Source organism: Euprymna scolopes, chromosome 16 (assembly GCF_053919585.1).
Source record: "Euprymna scolopes isolate OS-2025 chromosome 16, ASM5391958v1, whole genome shotgun sequence".
NCBI classification, from domain to species: Eukaryota; Metazoa; Mollusca; class Cephalopoda; order Sepiida; family Sepiolidae; genus Euprymna; species Euprymna scolopes.
The window spans coordinates 27,823,591-27,844,175 of NC_136497.1; the positions used below are offsets into that span (position 1 = coordinate 27,823,591).

Here is a 20,585-nt window from a genome sequence, read left to right on the forward strand (position 1 = left end):
AGTTGATCTACAAAAATATATTGCTTTGATTTCATACCAACAATCTATTTTTCAGTGGCAATTTATTATTCTGTGTTTTGATGTTTACTGAAAAGCCCAGGGGGTGCGTGGTTAGATGGTTATTGGGTGGTGAAGAAATGATGAAGTGTGCTGCAGCCTCTCTCTCTCTCTTTCTTTCTCTCTGAATGACCTTTTCTCTGTGACGATTTTATTTATAAAAACATTCTTTCCTATTGGCATTTTTAATATCTCCTTTGTCTGTTTCAACCTTTAACCGATATCTGCTTACATATTTCTGGGTCAACAATGGTAGAAAGTCTTGAATTCTTCACATTTGAATCCATTTGTGTGTATGCAACTCAGAGGATTTTTTTTCCCCGTGGTTAGCTGCTAATATCTAACACGTAAATATATGTCTAACCTCATTGGCCTTTAAAAATCTTCTGAATTCATCACTGAAGAAACAAAGGCTGGGTTTCCTTTGTCTCTTCAAAGGCTTTTTGTTGGCAGACACTTTCAAACGGTGTCCTACCTCAATAGACTGTACAGTGGCTCAAATCCTGTGGACAAATTTGGTAAATGGCTTTAATAACAATTCAATGTCACAAGATAAGCTTTCTGTATGACATCTTTGCTCAGAAACCTGTACAGAAATTAGTAGGGGAGTCCATCAGTGAAAAATGTGCCGTCCAACTCTCCCTGATCAAATGAAAATCTATGGGGAAACATCTCCACGTGATACTGAGCTATGTATAGGCTGTTTCAGTGTGAACAGGTATGGTATAATAAATTATGGGGTTTATCTATTTTATTTTTACTTTCATCATATTTTGCTTTGGTTTTGATACCCTAACATTTGAAGCTATCTCTTTACAACCCTTCCTTTTCATAACCTATCATACTTTCATAAATCAGAGTCCATTTTCTGTAGGCTGTTTTTGAACCCAGTCAACGACGGGTACTTTTGCTAGTATATATATAAAAATCAACCAAGTAAGGAAAAAGAGAAAAAATAAATGAATAATAGAAATGAGTCACTCAAAGTTCTTGATTATGGGGTCTAATATCAAGGTGCAAAGTTTTTGTGGCTGCAAAAAGAAATATGTGGGACCATATTACATCTTTGAAGAAGGAAAAAGCGAGAAAAAAGAAACAATTGATGATGAGCAATTTGTCACTTAAAGTTCCTGATTGCAGGAAGCAATGTCAAGATACAAAGTTTTTGTGGCTGCAAAAAGAGATATGAGTCACTACGTGGGCTGATGCATGCCATTTATAAAGTTATTCAAAGTTCAAATTACAATTACAAATGAAGAGAACAGTCCAGCAAGTTCTTCAATCAACTGATAAACATATTTCAATTAAACCAAGACATATTGTCCTAATTTTTACAGTAAGTAGAAGTATTCATAGTTATCCATAGGGTGGGGAATAAACTAGATTCGTGGTTTTGCTTGGGTGAGAGTTCCCTGTCTCAAGCTCCGACAGAATTGAACAACCATGAACCAGTATAATGAGTGGAACGATTATGGTCTGTGTAGTGTATGTTCATAATATAGATCTTTGTGCATTCAGCATGATAAAAAAAAAACATGGTTTAATATTTCAGGGTTCATACAGATTTTCAAGGATTTTTCTCCAGACAAAATTAAAGTTTTCAAAACCAAATTTGATTCGCTTTGAATTTAGTGCCAGCCATGTATAATTTCAATACACTGTCACCTATTTTTCACAAAACAAAAGTCCTTTGACATACACAACAATATGCCTGCCAACAATCTAATATATATCTATCTAATATATCTAATATATATCTATCTAATATATCTAATATAATCTGACTCACCTATATTTGGCCAACCAAGCGCAATTAAATATTGTTGTTTTCCTCCCCTGTTGCTGATACGTCTACATCGCATTTGTTTTACTTTGGAATTTCACTTCAGCTACATCCATAAAGTATATGAATAACATTGGATAATTTCTTCACCAATGGTTTTCCTGATTGTATATCCAAATGAATAAAGTCCTTAGGTGTTCGATTCTGAAATTCATAAAAACACAGTGACTTCCTTAAATGTGTTGGATTTATGATGCATAAATAATAATAAGTCGAATCCATTATCCTCCATAAATAATCTTGTGTTGAATTCTGCCCTTGTGAGAAGACATACACACTGCAACAAAGGTGCACATATGTTCCGATCATATCTTTCAGCGATGCAACAATTTCTAATTTCAAATTGGCATTTTAATCACTAATGACAAAATAATTAGTTTTATGTCTCATTGAAACAGTAAGAAAATTCAATCGCTTTTTCTTCCTTCATCAGCGAAAGCGTTTTAATAGAAATAAAAATTCTCATTTTTATTTCTTTTCACTTTTTATCGACCGTCAACCAGAATCTATAAAGTCCTCCCTTTCAAAGTTTGACTTGACTAAATCTTCTACACATGGCCTGCACCCACATGTACGCATACACAATACAATACGAAAGGATTAATTTGATTGGACATGTTTCGTTGCCATGCTAAAATTCTAAAAATACCTCAGATTTGCATGCTGCAAGTTTAGACATGGCGATTTTCGCCTGATTGTCAGGTCATTTAGTGTCACCCGAGAAAAGAATGTTACGCTCTGGTAGAGTAGATGTTCCTTACTTCCTAACTTTCAACTCTCGATAGGTTATTTAGTCAACGAGGAATTCACAATTGTTTCTCTTCAGTTTGAGCCCAGCTTTGTCCAACACATAAACTACTTTCTCTTGGTTCTTTAGATGACTGTCATCATGGAGATCTGAAATCATTGTTCCCCACTCATACCTTTCAGAAAGGAACATCTTTCAAACATTTGTCCATCTCTTCTTAAAAATATCTGTAACACTGTGCAGCCCGAACAGTACCTTTGTGGGTTGATACAGACCTCTATATGTGTTTACAGTCAACAATTCCTGAATATCCTCGTCCAATTCCAGCTGATAATAAATGTATGTATGTATGGCTAAAACCACAAAGTTGGTATATTCTTCATCAGCATTGCCCTGGTTGAATAATACTTAAAATTTATCAATATAGGAAATAATATTCATTCTTTGACCCTAAATTGGTACAGATTCCGTTAGGATACTGAACTGATACATACAAGATGTATTTGAATCTATTCCCACTTTATTTATGCCATTGTATTCATTTATTTATGACTGAACGAATTAGTTCAACCAGGTCACAAAGGGTTAATAGTAAAAAAGTTACACTTTTACCTTGGGAAATGCTGGTTAGGCCTGCTAGGATAAAAAAAATCTACATAACATAAAACGATGAAATACTTGTGTTGTTAACGTAATATTTAATAATAGGAAGTTTAGACTGAATTTAAAGCTAATCTTTAATTCTATTTTTTTTTTTTTTGTTTTTGAGTTTTAATATCCATTTATCTTGGCCATCCGCACAGGTCCAAAAATTGATTGGGATCCTGAAATTGTAGCTGCACTTGACGGTGATTTTGATTATGATGATCCGGACGGAACACTTGAAGATGATTTCTTTATCAAGGCAAATGAACACCTTGAAGGTGAAGAAGCGACGTAAGCAACTTTTATTCAATTTATTGTTAAGTTACATTTTATTTTCTATTTGCTCAACATTTCCCAGATTGTGGCGTAAAATATTTATTTTGACTTTTATAGATAGTTTGTTTTGGATCACCTCCTACACACACACTCACACACATTCAAAATTGATGAATGAACAGAGAAGCTGAAACTCATCTGACTCTAAATAACTTATGTGACTGAAATAGGAATTAACCTGTAACATAATGAAAACTGTTAACAAATGTATTTCTGTTTCTTAAAAGTCATTAAAGTTTGTTGGTTGGAATCATTTGTAAAAATTAGCAAAAAAAAAAAAAAGAATTAAAAAAAAAAAAAACTTTTAATCAATGCAGTTAAATTGTTCACATGAATTTAACTTTTAAGTTGCCACTAATTTGTAACAACCACAGCGATTTACCCAAACGATAACAAATAATAATTATTAGCCAATCAAAATGCATCTACCAGAAAAACATAAGCAAGAACTGGTGCTTACAACAAATATGTCTCTTAAGTAAAATTCAGTTTTTGCTTAATAACCTGACTGGCAAAAATCACTGAACTTGTTTGGCAGCAAACAATCTAAGCTGACCCCAAAAATTACAGAAAATGATTAACTAAAGTTTAAGAAAAAAAACATACAAAATAATCTTTTATGAGAGTGACCATTTTATGATGGCTTGAATACCATTATTTGTTTTTATCTTAGAAATTTGAGTTAACTCACTTGCACAGTTCAAAATGGCGATGTTTGAGGACTATGCAAATATTCTATTTTATTTAATAACATTGAAAATATTTGATCATTTTCTGTAATTTTTGGTGTCAGCTTAAATTGTTTGCCAACAAGTAAGTTTTTCATAACGTTTTGCTGTAATTTTATCTAACGATGATTTTTGGCAGCTGGGCTGTACCCCAGATTTTAATTGAAAATGATATTCCTAAAAATAAAACACTAAAATAATCTATCTTGGTTTTGTATTGGTGTGGAGCACATGAAAACTCAGATTATTTTAGGGTTTTATTTTTAGGAATTCATTTTCAAATCCAAATTAACTAAAAATTATGTCTTGAAATGTGTAGAGAACTTGGTTTTCTTTTCTTTTTTTTAATTTTTTTTTTTATCGACTACAGTGAAAAGTTGGTACACCAAAATGTAAGGGAGGGTGCCACTCTTTTCCCTTGATCACTCTATTTATCCTTCTTAACTTTATTAATACTGAGTGTTTAGCAAGCAGGCATCAAGTATCATTTTGTGATACATCATCATTAGTGAACATTCAGACCATTATGCCAAATGAACTATTCCATCGATCTTTCATGTTTTTTGTTTCTTAAAGATGAGATAAAGGTGAAAACTTTGAAAATTGATCAAGTTTTTATGCTTTTTAGTAGCACATCTTTAGTCGTACGTAGCATGGTATTTTTACATGCAATTAAAAAAAACAAAACTATGCCTTTTTTTTTTTTATTCCAAACAATAGATGGTAACTCTATTGATCAATACAGAGCTATATTTTGATGCCATTTGTATGAAAATAATTCTGATTTGGTTAAAGTATTTTCTGAATGGAATTAAATCTAATTGTTTGCACCAGATTCAAATATAGATTTTTTTTTTTTTTTTTTTTTTGTCAAAAATAAGCTATCCATGATAAAAATCAAGAAAGAGACTGACTGTACTTTGTATCAAAATATTCTAAAAATGTTTTTTTTGTTTGCTTACAAGGTAACAGAATGATACATTTACTCCAAATTATTGTTTTTTTTTCTTTTTTTTTTTATCAGATTTTATATGATGACTTAAATAGTAGTAGTAGTAGTAGTTTACTTTTTTTTTTTTACTCAGCTTCACCACCAAACAAGGCATATAGCCACTTGAACGTAAAGGGCTACTAAGTGGGACCATGCCTATGAAAGATTAAGATGTTGGTTTAGGTTACATTTGAACTTCTGCATATCAGTACAATCAGGTAAGCAGATAGAAGGAAGGGAATTCCAAAGTTCAGCTGCTTGCGGAAAGAAGCTATTAGACTAGAAAGCTTTCTGGCATTTGGGGATCTCAACAGTGAAAGGGTGTGATTTTGTTGCTTAGCGGGTTTGTTAGGGATATGTACATTGGGAGCACAAGTGCAACGAGTTCATTAGAGCACATTCCATTAAAATATTTGTAAAACAGGCATATGAATGCAACATTGCGGTGATGACATTTCTAGAAAGATGTGCAGATATATTTCGTGTAACACAATAGCATTTTTATATACAATAAATATTTCTGAACTTGAGACAAAATTATCCGATTATACTTTTGAGAAGTTTTAAATAGGCAGATTTTTCTTTTCCTTTCATTGCAGAGAATCAGAATCCGAATCTGACTGTAGCTCCGACGTGGGTTCGGATGTTGCTGAGAGGTCCGATGAAGAATTGGATGAATATTACATGGAAGAAACTAAATCGCATTTCACGGATTATTCCATGTCATCATCCGTCGTTACACGGAGTGAAGCTCTTATGGATCTTGATGACCAGTTTGAAAAAGTAAGTAAAAGATTCTTTGAAATTTTTTTTTTAGTTTTCTGTTAGTTTCTATATATTTGTACTAACTGTACTGATCGAGCATTACCCAGAATTCTTTACATTCAAATTTTTATTTATAATTATGTGTATCTTCTATAATCATGCCATTTTTATGTTTAGTATCAAAGATCGCCATGGGCATGGAATATCTGATAGGTTCATAAGAGTAGTAGTTGAGGGGCAAAAATCAGAAGCTCACAGTATTAATGCCGGTGTCCCTCAGGGGTCCATCCTGGGCCCAACTCTATTCCTGATCTACATTAATGATCTTCCAAATCACATCCTTACATCATTTGTAGACATCTATGCTGACGACACTACCATTTATGGTAGCACATCTAAGACAGTAAACGACCAAGTTCTCTCCAATTCTCTCTCCTCTGATCTTGAGCACGTAGTACAATGGGGTAAGGAGTGGCTGGTTACTTTTAATGCATCTAAAACCAAGCTTCTCTCTTTACATCATCAACATTTTGATCCACATCTGGCATCAATTGGAATGAATGGCTCTCGTCTTCAGGAGGCCTCAAGTTTTGACAAGCTTCTTGGCTTGACCATTACTCCTAATCTTAAATGGAACACGTACATCAAATCTGTTGCCAAGGCCGCTGGAAAAATGGTGGGTCTTTCTATCGATCCGGTAGATATCTCACTGCTGATGCTATTCTCTATCTATATAAGAGCCAGGTACGTCCAAGGATGGAATACTGTTGCCACATCTGGGCAGGAGCTACTAGAAAGGACTTGGCCTGCCTTGATAGAGTTCAAAATAGACTTCATAGCCTCGTAGGAGATGTCCTTTTCTCTTCCTTGCAACCTCTATCTCACAGAAGAGATGTTGCGAGTTTGTCTCTGATGTATCGTTATTTTCATGGAAAGTGTTCGTCTGAGCTTCAATCTATGCCAAACTTTCACAAGAAACACTCGTCTAGCTGTAAACACTATCAATAATTCCTCCCACTCTTTATCTGTACCTAAACCTAAACGTAGATTCCATGAACAAAGTTTCTTTTTTAGAACTGCACGCCTGTGGAATTGTCTTCCGTTTTCCTGCTTTCCGGCTGACTACAATATGGTTGTGTTCAAGTCTAACGTAAATAAGTTCTTGATGAGCCGTTCCATATAAGTTATCAAATTTACCAAATTTACATTACTAATGATTACTATATTGTTCAATTTCTACTGTACACTCTTTAACCCTTATCCTTGAGTGGCCTCTTGGCCTTGATAATGTGGTGATGCCTATGTAAAAAAAAAAAAAAAAAAAAGTATTAAAGCTCTACTCACTGTTGAAGTAAATACCGAAAATTTATATACAATATATTATTATTTAAAAATTTTTTTATTTACTGTTATTTCACCCCAAACAAGGCACAGTGCCACTAAGTCATAAGAGGCTACTATTTGGGGCCAGATTTGCAGGGATACTATGTAGGGAGACACTTGAACTTATGCATGTTAATACAGTCAGGAAAATAGGGGTCTGGAAAGGAATTCCAAAGTCTAGCAGTTCGAGTGAAGAAGCTATTTGAGTAGAAGGCTTTACTGCATCTAGGGATCTCAACAGTGGAGGGTGGGATTTTGCTGCTTGACTGGTTTATTTACGTTAAGGGTACTAGTGCTTTGAGTTCATCCCAGCATTTTCCATTAAAGTACTCGTAAAACAGGCATAGGGATGCCACATTTTAGAAATGAGACAGTGGTTGGAGTTTGGCCGACAGTGTGAGACCTATTAGGCTGGCGACTCTTTTTTTAACCCTATCTAAGAGCGAGAGACTATATTATATCAGCTTATAATATTAAATGTGCATTGGTCCTGAATATAACTTTACAAAACGTCCAGTGATAAGGTCCCATTTGGGGGCTGTGAGGAATGTGGAGTGGCCCCTTAGTTACCATTGTTCACAGGTTCACTTTGACCCAGAGTTGTAATAACTGTTAAGGCATCTAGTGCTACCAGATCAGGCTGTCTGAAGATACTGGCTTCCTGACCCAAAATGCACCAAACATTACAGGCAACCAGGGACTGTCTGTGAATTTGAAGTCAGTTTAACCCACCTTGGGTAAATGCTGTACAGCATCATTATGTATGTATACATGAAATAATTTTATATATACAATATGCATTTCTTTCAATATTAATGCTCTCCTCCCTCTAAAATTGACCTGCTGTAAAATCGATACACAAGATACAATCAAAATTGTAACAGTGCAGTGTGAGGTTATGAGAATAAATAGCATTTCTCACCTTTAATATATTTCATAACATAATAGCTTTACACATCCAATGTCTGTCTGGATCTTGTTACATTTGAATTTCTTCTATGTTATACAACTACACCTTTTTTTTTTTTTTTTTTAATTTAGTGTGTAAGCTATTGATGAACCTGGTTTTGATTGAATAAAAACAAAGTAAGACGTTAAAAGAATGAACAATAATCAATAATCTATCAGTGTCTAAAAAACAAAATATTTTTTTTTAAACATTGAAGCGCTACAAAGATGAGAGTGGTACCATTAAAATGAGCAAAATTTTGTGCTCCAGAATTTATTTTTCTATATAGTCACCATCATTCAAAATGCACTTTTGCCAGGAATTTAATGACGCATCTCTGCTTCTGATGCATCTTCATGACAGGTGGTTGCTTTCTTAGTCTGTCACACTGTCAGTCTCTACAACAGAGATTAAATTTTCAGGTCATGATGCATAAGATCAGTCACCATAACAATGTAATTCTCTCTGATCCATTCAAGTGGAATAAAAATAAGAGGCATTACTTTTGGAACGCCCCTTGTGTGTGTGTGTGTGTATGTGTATATATATATATATATATATATTTGTAGTCATCAACATACAGTCCTGTTTTGTTGTATCACAACTCATCAGTGCCGCTAGACTAGCACCTCTTCCAAGCTGAGGATTGAACCTAGAACCATCGCGTTGACAGTCAGCAGTTCTACCGATTGACACATAAATAATCTCGCCAAATGTCTATTTAAACAAACATTTGTCCACCACTTTTACAGTGCTCTAACCGCTTGTTTATAAACAAACAGTGAGCGTCGCATAGAATACATATATATATATATATATATATATATATATATATATATATATATATATATATATATATATGAGTCTTTGAGATTTGAAAAAAAAATCACTTGACCGCCGGTCGAGTGTGAGAGAAAATTTACTCGCCCCAAAACATTTTTACTCGTCCGACTTTGTCTTTGTTTCAGTCAATAATAGTAAATAATTTCACAATTCAAGAAACACATACTTAAATCATTCGTTGACATCTATGCTGATGACACGACCATCTACGGCAACACATCAAAGGCTGTAAATGACAGTTCTCTCTGATTCTCTCTCCTCTGATCTCGAGCGCGTGGTTCAGTGGGAGAAGATGTGGCTGGTTACCTTTAATGCATCCAAAACCAAACTCCTATCCTTACATCATCAACGCTCTGATCCCCATCTGCCATCAATTGTGATGGATGGCTCTCGTCTGGGTGAGACCCCGTGTTTTGACAAGCTTCTGGGTTTGACCTTTACTCCTGATCTGAAATGGAACACGTACATCAAGTCTGTTGCCAAGGTCGCTGGAAAGATGGTGGGATCCTTCTACCGCTCCAGAAGATATCTCACTACTGATGCAATTCTCTATCTATATAAAAGCCAAGTACGTCCAAGGATGGAATACTGTTGCCATATCTGGGCAGGAGCTGCTAAAAATAGCCTATCCTGCCTTGACAGAGTACAAAATAGACTTCGTGGCTTAGTGGGGGATGCCCTTTTCTATACCCTGCAACCTCTCTCCCACAGAAGAGATGTTGTGAGCCTATCCTTGTTTTATCGTTATTTCCATGGCAGGTGCTCGTCTGAACTCCAATCTCTGGTCCCCCCTCGCCAATCTTTCATGAAAAACACCAGTCTAGCTGAATCCACTGTGAAAAATTTCCCCCACTCTATATCTTTGCCTAAATCAAAACTTGGATTCCATGAACAAAGCTTCTTTCTTAGAACTGCACGCCTGTGGAACTCTGTTCCGTTTGCCTGCTTCCCACCAGACTACAACTTGGATGTGTTCAAGTCCAACGTTAACAAATTCCTAATGAACCGCCCCCTTAAGTAAACACTTCATCAAATCTCCACACTAATGTAATGTACTTGCAATAACCCTTATCCCTGAGTGGCTTCCGGGCCTTGATAAGTGGTGATCACTGTGTAAAAAAAAAAAAAAAAATTACCGTGTGTATAATCTAACAAGAAAATATTTGTTTAACTCTTGTAAATCAACTATTTTATTACTACAAACATTTCAGTAAATATTCAACAAAACGTTAAAATACAACACCAGTTTCTTTATATAGCATCATTCATATTATTGTTCCATAGAAATAAGAATAATTTTTTCAGATGCTTGACGGAATGATGCGTTTTTTTCCTCTTTCAAATGTTCGTCTTTACTTTTGTAAGCATGAAGTGTATGCAATTGTAGAGTCGAAGAATTTTTTTCCAAATGAATTTCAAAATCAGAGAGCTAAATGAAGGCGACATTTTGACTACACTCTGAATGTTTAAATTTGACCTCTTGTTGACCTTTAGCATACCACTCTTTTTTCAATACGATATTCCAACGGTCTCACAGCCAGAGATGAAAGAATTCACAAATGATGAGACATAGGTCATTCTAAGTCACCGCATATTTGAGGGTCATAAAATAAATGAGTTTTTCCTGTTTCTTTATTTAAAGAAATTTTATCGACTAGCGGGCAAGTTATTTATGACTTTTAGTCGCCCCAAGAAATTTACACTCGACTGTGGCAACCGGTCGTGTAAAGTCTATATATATATATATATATGCTTTTTATTTATAAAGGGGAAAAAAATTAGTAAACTGAATAAAAAGGTACAATAACTCTTACTAAAAGAATAAGAATTATTTCCCTTGGCAGATTTTTCTTTTGAGGTGATTAGAAATTTCAATTTTTCTACAAAATTTCCCCTATATTAAAAAATAAAAAATAAAGAAATTTTTTTTATGATGTATGTATCTGTGATGAAATGAAAATATCAGTTTTATTTTTAAATAAGAAAATCAAATTTTATGAGTAATAAATTGTCTGCCATTTTGAAAATAATCTATATAAAAAAAACAAAGGGAGATAACTTAATGATTTAAACTTGTGAAATAAAATTCCTGTGTATTTTCATTAATCGATTAAAAATGATTTTCTTCATAAAATGAAACTACTTGATCAATTTATGTAATTTTTGGAATACAATATTTTCATTTTGTCACAGGTATATGCATCATACTGAGTTTTCTTTATTTTTGTTTTTTTTTAATATAGGAGGAATTCTGGACAAAACAAAGATTTCTACATATAAGAAAGCTGCTAGATCAGATGAAGTATATTAAAGAATAAATTGTATGGTAGTTTGGAAGCTATTAGAAAACATCAGACCCATGACCAAGGGAAATAAGATGATAAAATTGACAATTTTGTTGCTAATAACATGGTACAACGATAACAAATCTAAATTAGGTAGTCTAAATCATGTTTGATTTATCAGCATAAATGCTATTTAGGTTCAACTTTTAAAATCTGGCCAATGTTTTATAGATTAACGTAATAAAATAATCACAGAAATTGAATGTATTTCACGTAAATTTTATTTGAAAATATGGTTCTTGTCCAGAATTCCCCCTATCAAAACAAAAATTAAAGAAAAATGATAAAATTAAAATGTTATAGTCTCAAAAAATTACAGAAATTAATCAGGTAGTTCTATTTATTTATAAATAAAATAATTTTTAATCAATTAATGAGAATTCATAGACATTACAACATAAATATTACAAATTTGTATTATTGAATTATCTTTCTCTGTTTTGTTTCTTAGATTATTTTCAAAATGACAGACAAGACGGATGCTCTTCTATTACTCCTAAAATTTGATTTTCTTATTTAAAAATAAAACTACTTGATCAATTAAAGTGATTTTTAGAATATATTTTCATTTTGTTATGGGAACATACATCAAAGATTTTTTCTAGATTGTTTTTTTTTAATATAGGTGGAATTTTAAAAGTTATCAAACAGAATTGCAATAATATTTTTGAATTCTGTTGTTAGAATTACGTAATTGTCAATTTCAATTTTCTTTGGGGGGGGGTTGAAAAATTGAAAACAGATTTTGCTTTTAATTTGGATATTTTTCTTGTAAATAAATTTCAAAAAAGATTTTGTTAGCATAATAGATGTGAAATAAAGCTTTTCTTTTTTTTATTTCTAGTTTTTTGAACAATACGATGATAGTGAAATTGGTGCTTTGGATTTTGATCACATTGACGGCAACGTTGATGAGACGTGTGAACGGATGAACAAACTTATAAAAGCCTATCAGGAAAGTAAGGCAGAAGGGTGAGTTGTTTTTTAAGCTTTTTCTCTCATCCCCTAATTGAATCAATCAAAAAAAAAATCAATGGTACAAAATGGATGTTTTTTTTTTAGGTTTGATAAAAATAAAGAAAGGGCAATGATGATTGGTTGATTTCTTGATTGTTTTAATTATTCATTCACATTTCTTCCCCAGAACTGCTAGACTTTGAAACTCCCTTCTGGGATTCTGCTTTCCCAACCGTACTGAAATGCAGAAGTTCAAATGTAATGTGAACAGAAATCTTGCTACTCATCTCCCTTTTTAATATCCTTGCAACTTATGTCCCCGATAGTAGCCCCCTACTTCAAAGTGGCACTGTGCCTTGTTTGGGGTGAAAATTGAATAAAAAAAAAATTATTCTTATTCTGGTCGATCAATGTTGGAGGATGATTCCTTTATAATCATCTTGTTAGGCTGAAAGTGTGCATAAAGGTCTGCTTCTCTGAGTGCTACAACATGATCATGTTCAAATCCCATGTTAACAAATACTTGTCATAAGCCATCCCCTTAAGTAATCAAACTAATAATCAAACATCCACATCTTATTCTCAAGCAGCTTTTAGTCTGATAACTAATGAATAATTAGTTAATTAATGAATAATTAGTTAATTAATGAATAATTAGTTAACTAATGAATAATTAGTTAATTAATGAATAATTAGTTAAAAAAAAATCAAACAAGCTTTTCGTTTCTGACATGTAATCAAGTGACAAATCTTAACATGCTTTTATACTTTTATTCTCATACTTTGGAGACAAGTTATTGCTTGAGTTGCTCCGCTGTATTTTCTAACAACTGAAAACACATTTTTACAATAAAGAGTTTCAGTCTGCACCATTGTTGGTCTTGAAAACATAGAACTTTTAAAGAATTTATTTCTTAATACATTATTTTTTTCAAGATGTTTTATTGAGACTCAAGCGAAATATGGCAACTCAAAATATAATATGAAAAGTTATGGATATACTTATCAATGAAAAATATTAGTGAACACTAAAAATTATAGAAAATAAGTGAGTATAATTTGGTGCTTCTTTGTTATAATATCGAAATTCGGAATACTGAAAATTGCTAAATTGGCCCAAGATTTTCAGTTTTCAGAAAATAATTACCTCCCTTGTTATGATTAGAATTCTCCATTTTTTTATTTAAAAAAAATTTTTTTTTTATTTTTTAAAGCAAAATTTAATTTTCACCAATTTTCTTCGAAAACTATTTTCTGTAATAATTAATTTTCTATCCTATCGTTTTTTGTAATTTTGGGATATGTTTATTACTGTGACATGACGATTGAGTAGATACCATTGGTTTTACTAGATATTCAGTATTTCCATTTTCGGATCTTGCTATTATAAGGAAGAAGCATCTAGAATTTTAATAAAAAAGCAAATTAATTTATTATTCAGAGTCCACAAACTCTAGATGACATTTGTGTCAAACCAGCGTGTAGTGAAAGATTAACTTCCAGGCAGTCGTGATTATGCCATATGCATGTTAAAATTTAAATCTCTATATATAAAAGGCAAAATGTGTGTGACCATTTCGTGTATGTCTTGCAAAGGCTTTTCTCGCACACGCTCCCGGGGGGAGGGGGGGGTTACGATCGCTTAGAAGTATTTATAAGGCCGTAGATAATAATATCTAGGATTTGAGAACACATGTAGCGTATAGATTTATTTGCGTCGACTTTTACAAAATTATTGCTATTTTGGCTTCTCGCGTGTTGATTGGGCTTTTTTGTATAAAAAGCGAAACTAATTCAAAGTTACCAACATTCTCGGCATCGCGCTGGGAAACGTCCAGAAGCAATCAGCTTTGATCAATGTGGGGACAATGTCCTCTCATATTAGATAATTGCTAATCAATCTGGAAAATAAGGAGCTGGTTTCCCCCTCCCCAACATCTGTTGGGGAAAAAACTTGGGTAAACAAACCCAAGTTAACTGCGTGACTTCTATTTGACCTCAATAATTAGGTCAAATAGAAGCAGCAGAGTTAACTTTTATTGCTGCCACCTGTCAATAGTTAAATAAATAAATTCAAACGTATTTCTCCTGTATGTCTCCGTGGCCCAGTGGTTAACGTTGTACGTCTAACTTTGCCTCAAGGGTTCGGGTTCGATCCTCATACTCACCTGCCACAACTGTTTTTTTTTTTTATATATATACCCAAAACCACACACACCTCAAAACACCCGGGCATCGCCGGGTACCCCTCGCTAGTCTTACATAAAAAGAAGTGTTAAACACTGAAAAAGGCAAGGGAGATAATTCTGTTAAAAGTAAAAAACACTGCATTCTGAAAGTTAGTCTTCATAAGTGGTGAATCATTATATAAAAAAAATCTCAGAATTTGATTGAAAAATCAAATTCTGATCTGCAGAATTTTAGTAATTTAAAATAATAAATAACTTTTGTGCTTGTCCAGAATCCCCCCGCCTCCTCCCATATTCATTCATTCAAGTGATGTCCTGTGGGATACAAATATTGATGGCTGTGACTCTATCTCTCTCCCTTGAAGCATTCATGAATTCATTATTGCTCATCATTCAGGATCTCATTCATGCTGTTTCTCGAAAGTTTTTGATGTATTGCCACAGCTTTTTTTTTTTTTGTAGTTTCTTTCTGTTCGAGCAGTACCCATACTTGGTGATTGTCTTGACTATTGTACTCAAAGGAATTTTCTACTCAACACGAGATACGAAACCATGAACAAAATTATTCCTGATTACTTCCATATTACATCGGTCACCTGCGTTCTATGATCTCACGTTACCCTGATTGGGGGGGGGGGGGGCTGAAGTGGGTTCTCGATCTTGCTTAAGTCACAGACTAGCGGAAGTAAGAAAGTGCCTTACTTTTCCTTAAACAGTAGTGCTGTCCTGCCACTCTTTACAGCACTTAGTATTCCCAAATGGTCACCCATTTTGTACTGGTCAGGCTCATCATTGCTTAACTTCAGTGACCTGCGAGAACCAGCTTGTCAATGTAATTATGCCAGATCTTAATCAACAAAAATACAGTAAAATCTGTACGATTTCTGGAAAGAAAATATTGTATTCTAAAAATCATCTAAATTGATCAAGTAATCTTTTAAATAAGAAAATCAAATTTTATTATTTTTATATTCTAATCAAAGTCTCATAGCACCATTTTAAAAGCGGTCTCAAACAAGGGAGATAACTCAACATAATTCAAACTTGCAAGATTTTTGTTATGCCTACGAATTTCCATTGATCGCTTAAAAACAATTTTCTTTATAAAAATAAAAATGAAACTGCTTGATTAATTTTCATGATTTTTGGAATCCAATATTTTCTTTCTATCCCAGGTATGTTATATCAATTAGATGTTTCTTTTTTGTTTCTTAATATCGAGGAATTCTGAACAAACTCCATAACTTTTTTCTTTGCCTTTTCAGTTATTTTCATTTCTTCTGCTGTTTCTTGAATTTTATTTTCTCTCAGAAAAATGGACGACATTTTAAAGACTGTTTCCATAAAGGCATCTGATATGGGTGATTTATCTTCAAGTGATGAAGAAGTAATTGAAGTTGAAGCAGAGGAGGAAGGAGAAAAATGGGATTGTGAATCGATACTTAGTAAGTTGTTTGAATCCTGAAATAGAAAGTAATAAAGAAGTCATGTGAATATCAGCTCCATATCATTTTTCATTTCAAGCAAACTGAAGTCCTTTTCCTAAAAATTTAATGAATTAAAAATAAAAAATTATACAAAATACTGTTAGAAACCCACCTAATGTATGTTACTGTGACATATTAGGTGGGTTTCTAACAGTATTTTGTGTAATTTTTTATTTTTAACTCATTTTCCGAACTTCATATATTTAGAGGTCAACTTGCCGCCATTTTTCTTGTTTTCACCTATCGCTAAACACTGTATGATTTTCAAACTGATTAAACATTTTAAAGTTAGTGAAAACACTAAAAACTTTTCCAGATAGATAAATAAGAGTAACTTTGTTATATTTTTGGATTTTTGACCATTATTTTGTATCTTTGTGAATTGTAAAACAAACCCCAAAATCTTTATGATGTACATACTCATCAGAAAACAACATTCACAAGTATCCGTGGACTTAGAACCTCCTAGCAAACTCTCTGATATCCTAGTGCTAAGTGAAACTAACCTACACTCATTCATCCCTTCTAACCACTTTAACATGTCTGGTTATCTCCCACTTTGCTGTAAGGACACAAATAGACATATGCATAAGCTTGGAGTTTATATTCATAACACCCTCCTCTTGACTCGGGAATTCAAACTAGAATCAGACAATTAAGACGACATAGTATTAGTTATATTTTCTCTACCATTCTACCTCATTCCAGGAATGTATCTTAATCAACCATGTGTTTAACAGCATAGATGTTAGATTCATTTCACCTGTTGTAAACTCTGACCTTCTTCAGGTGTATTTCTATGAAATTAGAAAACTTTTTATATTGAATTCTAGAACTTGTATGGAATTTCAAACTGAACTTTTTTTATCTAATTTATGGCGAGTGGATTGTTCTCATTCTATCTGCCATGATCTGACGGTGTCGATATCATCATCATCATCAGTTTAATGTCCGTTTCACATGCTAACATGTGTTAGACGTCTTTTAGAAATTAACTTTCAAACTAAAAAATCTCTAGTTAGATCTTCAAATTATTATGACCTAAAATGTGACAATATTTTCTTTAAAAATCATTTCCTTGGTTGAGGCAGATCTTTCAAGAATTCTTAAATTACAAGGGTTGTTCTGCATCCTATTTTTAATTAAAAAAAAGCTGAAGAGCTCTTTTCTGCTCCAGACCATTCCAAAAGCACTTTTGCCAGCAATGGGATAGTGGCTGTGCATGAGCATCCGGAGCATGCTTTATCACTCACATCTTTGTCATCACTTTGAAATTAATGAACCCATCTCCTAACTGTGCTAACATCAATTGCATTGATTTGACTTTGTAAATGTTTAACATCAATTAAATTTTTTCTGCATGGAGGAATTTAATGACATATCTCATCTTCTGATGCACGTCCATGACAGGATTTGTTTATAGAGTCTCACACCATCAATATCTGTGACAAAGAAGTGAAACTTTCAGGTCATGAATGCATAAGTTCATTTATCATAGCAATGCAATTTGCAATCCTCCCTCTGATCCATTTGGACAAAATAAAAAAAGGAGGCATTACTTTTGGAACACTCCTTGTATAGTTTGATTTTTAAAAATTCATTTTAGTTTTGATTTCAATAAATGTTTGATTAATAAAAATAAAATGTGTATTTATCAAAGTTACGTATTGGCGAGAAACACATGCAGACACAAGATATCTGATTCCGTAAAACAAAGTTTTTTTGTATAATTATTTTTCCTCTAAAGATGATCTCGAAATGTCATAAATTTTTTTTTTTTTTTTTTTTTTTTCAGGTACGTATTCAAATCTGTACAATCATCCAAAATTGATTGTGGAAGATAAAAAGGTATGTTTTGTTTTGCAGTTTGTTTAAAATGTTAAAAATTTATGGTGCTTGTTGAGATAGTCAACAAATCGATTTTTTTTAAATGTGTTGTTATAAGTAAAAACAATATACTAGAGAAATAAAACTAGAATCAGACAACCAGGCCTTTATGTGCTTCAGACTAAATATGCAACACAATATTAGCTACTTGTATTTTCTCTACCGCTCTCCCTCAAACCAAGACTGTACCCTAATAAACAAAGTCTCAGACAGCATAGATATAGCACTCTCCCTCGATACTAGCGCACAAATACATGTATTTGGTGACTTCAATGTCCACCACAGTAACTGGCTAGGATTCTCTAATCACACAGACGTAGCTGATAGTGCAACACATAGCTTCTCTATATTCCATTCCCTATCTCAGTTGGTTACATTTCCGACACATTTCCCAGACCAGCAAGATCAACATGCCTCACTTCTAGATCTCTTTCTGACAACGGTTCCCAATGACTGTACAACAAATGCCCACAGCCCACTCGGGAATGCGTATCACGCTGTGATAATGGTAGAAATCAGCCTAAATTCTTGCCCTAAAACTGAAGACCCACTACTCAAAACAACGAGGTATTACAAAAAGGCTGATTGGGAAGCCATCAGGGAGCTCATCAGAGATGCCCCATGGCAAAATATCTTTACTCTTCCAGCGGAACAGTGTGCAAATGAGACCACTGAATGGTTCAAAACTGTTATTGAAGCACATGTTCCCGCATGGAAATTCTATAGCAAGCCCCACTCTCCCCAATGGTTTACTTCTGCTTTTGCAGCTGCCATTTGTCAAAGGCAGCATGCGTTCCACAGATTCAACCGACAGAAGTCCAGCTCAAACAAACAGAAGTTTATAGAAGCTAGAAATAATTGTAAGAGAGTGATAGAGACAGCTAAGACAGATTACTCTGAAACCACCAGAAAACGCATCGAAGCACAGAAATTAGGAACCCGGGATTTTTGAAAAATCTACAACAGCGTAGTAAATAATGGACAGTCAACTATTCCCCCACTATCAAACAATCATGAGGTTGCTTGCACGGCAACTGACAAGGCTAATCTGCTTGCCAGTCGGTTTGCCTCAAACTCCACACTGAACTCGGTACACCACTCACTCCCTGATTTTCCTCTGCGAACAGACGCCACACTAGACGATTTGAAAATCACCCCTTCTCAGGTACATGCTATTATAAAAATCCTAGACACCTCAAAAGCATGTGGACCAGATCTCATCCCGGCTGTGCTATTAAAAAAATGCTCTGCCGAGGTTGCTTCAGTTCTGTCCAAACTTTACAATAAATGCCTTAACGAATCTTGTTTTCCCGACTGCTGGAAAACCGCCTCTGTGGTACCAGTCTTCAAGAATTCTGGTGAAAGAACTGACCCACTAAATTATCGCCCCATTAGCCTCCTCCCGCTTTTCGCCAAAATATTTGAGTCCTTCGTTAATCAAGCCCTAGTCCAGCACCTAACAGCTGCTAAACTCCTGACTGACAAACAATATGGATTCAGGCAAGCCCGTTCAACAGCAGATATCTTAACTGTAGTTTCTGAACGTATATACCGTTCATTGGATAAAACAGGGGAGGGTAGAGTGGTGGCCCTTGATATATCTGAGGCTTTTGACAGGGTATGGCACGATGGTCTTCTAAGAAAATTAGATCATATGGAATCACTGGAAGAATTCATAATGTAATTAAATCCTTCTTAAGTAATAGAAAAATCAAAGTTGTCCTCGACGGTCGTACATCCAAACAATATGACATAAATGCGGGAGTACCTCAGGAGTCTATCCTTGGACCTCTATTATTCCTGATATTCATAAATGACCTCCCTGATAAAATTGTTTCGGAGATGGGTATATTTACCGATGACACCACTCTCTATAACAGATATGAGGGAAAAACAAATGAACACATATCCAAGGAAATGGCAGAAACACTAGAGGATGACTTCCAATCCGTAGTGGAATGGGGACAAAAATGGTTGGTCACATTCAATGCTGCTAAGACTAAGCTTGTTTCCTTCAATAACTACAAGAAACCTTTTCTACCACCAATAGCAATGGCCAAGAACACATTGCCTGAAAGTACTTCTTTTAAACTCCTCGGCCTAACGTTTACAGGAAATATGAACTGGAATAGATACATTGAGAGCATTGCCAAGGCTGCTGCAAGGAAGGTTGGCTCCCTCTACCGTGCTAGAAAACTACTTACGCCTGACAGTATCCTATACCTCTATAAGGCAACCATTCGCCCATGTATGGAGTACTGTTGTCACATCTGGGCTGATGCATCTGCTTCTTGTCTCTTGCTCCTGGACAGGGTTCAAAAGAGAGTCGCCAACCTGATAGGTCCTGAACTGTCATCTAGGCTTCAGCCTCTGTCCCATCGACGAGATGTTGCATCCCTCTGCCTGTTCTACAAATACTTTAATGGTGAATG

At 34.2% G+C, this 20,585-nt stretch overlaps 1 protein-coding gene across 1 annotated transcript in view; it reads left to right on the forward strand.

Annotated features, from left to right (window-relative positions):
* The window catches only part of LOC145295904 (protein LTV1 homolog), a 49,421-nt gene that overhangs the window by 15,470 nt on the left and 13,366 nt on the right, over positions 1-20,585 (forward strand). The window contains exons 5-9 of the mRNA XM_080141672.1: positions 3,452-3,584; positions 5,948-6,131; positions 12,478-12,605; positions 16,091-16,224; positions 18,062-18,114. Coding sequence (XP_079997798.1) covers positions 3,452-3,584; positions 5,948-6,131; positions 12,478-12,605; positions 16,091-16,224; positions 18,062-18,114 — 632 coding nt within the window. The remainder of the gene's footprint in view (positions 1-3,451; positions 3,585-5,947; positions 6,132-12,477; positions 12,606-16,090; positions 16,225-18,061; positions 18,115-20,585) is intronic.